This window comes from Plasmopara halstedii, assembly GCF_900000015.1.
Source record: "Plasmopara halstedii genome assembly, contig: Scaffold_1082, whole genome shotgun sequence".
Lineage (NCBI taxonomy): Eukaryota > Oomycota > Peronosporomycetes > Peronosporales > Peronosporaceae > Plasmopara > Plasmopara halstedii.
Window position 1 is genome coordinate 3,568 of NW_020187997.1, and position 2,023 is coordinate 5,590.

At 41.7% G+C, this 2,023-nt stretch overlaps 1 protein-coding gene across 1 annotated transcript; it reads right to left on the reverse strand.

Annotated features, from left to right (window-relative positions):
* Nucleotides 1-26: 26 nt before the first annotated feature.
* PHALS_00014 (uncharacterized protein) lies at nt 27-663 on the reverse strand (the record flags this gene model as incomplete). The annotated part of the gene is made up of 2 exons (XM_024730333.1): nt 27-95; nt 148-663. 2 exons carry the CDS (start codon nt 661-663, stop codon nt 27-29), a joined length of 585 nt encoding a protein of 194 aa, XP_024580621.1.
* Between the last annotated feature and the right edge of the window lie 1,360 nt (nt 664-2,023).

Consider the following 2,023-nt stretch of genomic DNA (forward strand, 5'->3'; position numbering starts at 1 on the left):
CGAAGATCGTCCATTAGCATCGAATGTCACGTTGTCATCACCGTTATATCGACGTCCGCCATACAGGTAAGTGGTGTTAGCATCGATATAAACAGCTGTGATCAATCCCTTGATATCAATAGGATAAAAAGTCACATTGTTGTATACCACGGAACAAATTGGCTCTTTCTCTAGAGTGGCGGCTGGTGCCAACGCATGACTTAAACCGAACCACGCTGGAATGCAATAGCCCGATGTTGCGTTGGTACGCTGAGCACAAAAATTCTCCTCGCATTCACTGTGATCGGTGCATGGTGTAGTACGATTTGCCACCGAATCGATGCCAGACTGAGCTGAAACTTTATCCATAAAGTCTTTCACATCCAGCCCAAAAGCTCGCGCATACTTCTCAGCAGGACTCATCTCGCCCGACAAGTAACAGAAATTTATACTGTCGTTCATCGTGAGCCAGCTTGGGCCATTCCATGGTGCTGGCTTGTGTTTCGCCGACGTGAGCATTTTTTCCAGCTTTCTTTCCGCCTTCACTCCGAAAAATTCTTCCATCTTCATCAGATCTTCATTCTCTCTCATGGCCTCAAGTTTACGATTCAAAGTGCTTGAAATTTTATGCGCTTGCAGCGCAATTAGGACAGCAACCGTCGAGATGATGTCACGGCCTCGCATGAGATTTTCGTGATGCTGTATAAGGTGCTTTTTGTCAGGTAAGGCAGGAGTGGTACGTAAATCGGTATGCAAGATGCATTCATGATTGGTGTAAAATGGGCACTATCGCACATCACGATTGATGTGGGAAGAAGACCCAGGAAAGAGGACATATAGTAAGTGCACTCTCATATGTTGTTCTTCAAAGCGAAGGTGGTCGATACGCATTCAAATCTGTTGTAGTCAAGTAAACGATTTTACAGTAAGATAGAAGATATAAGACGAATTCGAATCTGAGACAAACTCTGAAATGCAACACAACTTGGCGTTGATTACTGCCACACAATCTAATGAGGAATTCCCGAAGATCGCTTTTTATTTTCTCATTCAGCTGAAGATTATGTCCACTGATACGGATTGGTTGTGATCTGTACCAAGAAACCACAAGTTTTTTTTGCACTGCATTTGCTGGTGCTGTCAAAAGAGGATCTGCAAGGATGGGATTCTGTTTCTATATATGCTGTAAAATGTTCACTTGTCTGTGTACTCCACAGAAGCGATTACCTCAATTTCTTTTCAGAAATTTTGTAGAAACGCAAGTTTCCTCGGTCGATTCTGACCTTTGTCACAAATAGTACTTTCATTTTATAGCAATTGCTAGACTATTAAACCTCATCCAGTATTCTCACTTCGTCACAAGCCTAAGCACGTGTACAAAGTGGTTTTTGTTGATCCTGGCATGTATTAATAAACGCTTAGACGATAGGCTAAAAGGTTGCCAGACCAAGATCCTCTCAAGAACGCACTGCACAAGTAACAAAGTGATATATCTGGAAATTGAAAAGGCAAATAGCAAAAATCGTAACTAATTAAATTCTATAGAATGTACATTTGATCATCCATCCTCATTAAAAACCCTGCCTTACGCGCAATGGTATCGTATCTAGTATCAGTTTCCACTCGAGTCGCACTGAGTCCGAAGGACAGTATTCACAGGGTGCGTGCCCTTGACCTTCGAAAAAGCGGGGTCCGTGGATGTGGGCTGCTAGTCTCACGCAATGCGTTAAGCAAAATTTTACTATCAGAAAAATGTAAACATATTTCTTGTGAAACGGGATCACACAATATGATGTGACCATACATTGGTGTGGCCCCACCTTAACAATAAGGTGGCTAGAACAGCCAGTAGTCATACATTTAGTTAGTTTTTACTATCTAATCAGGAAAACCTATAGATTTAGATATGGGCGGCTTTGCCGCAGATAAAAACAAAAAATACAGCTTACATTTTAAACGGAAGAGGCAATTAGCCTTAGTTTCTTGTGTACAGTGCTGGCCAAAAATATGTAGCCATGAGTATTTCTCAAATTTTTACGTCAAA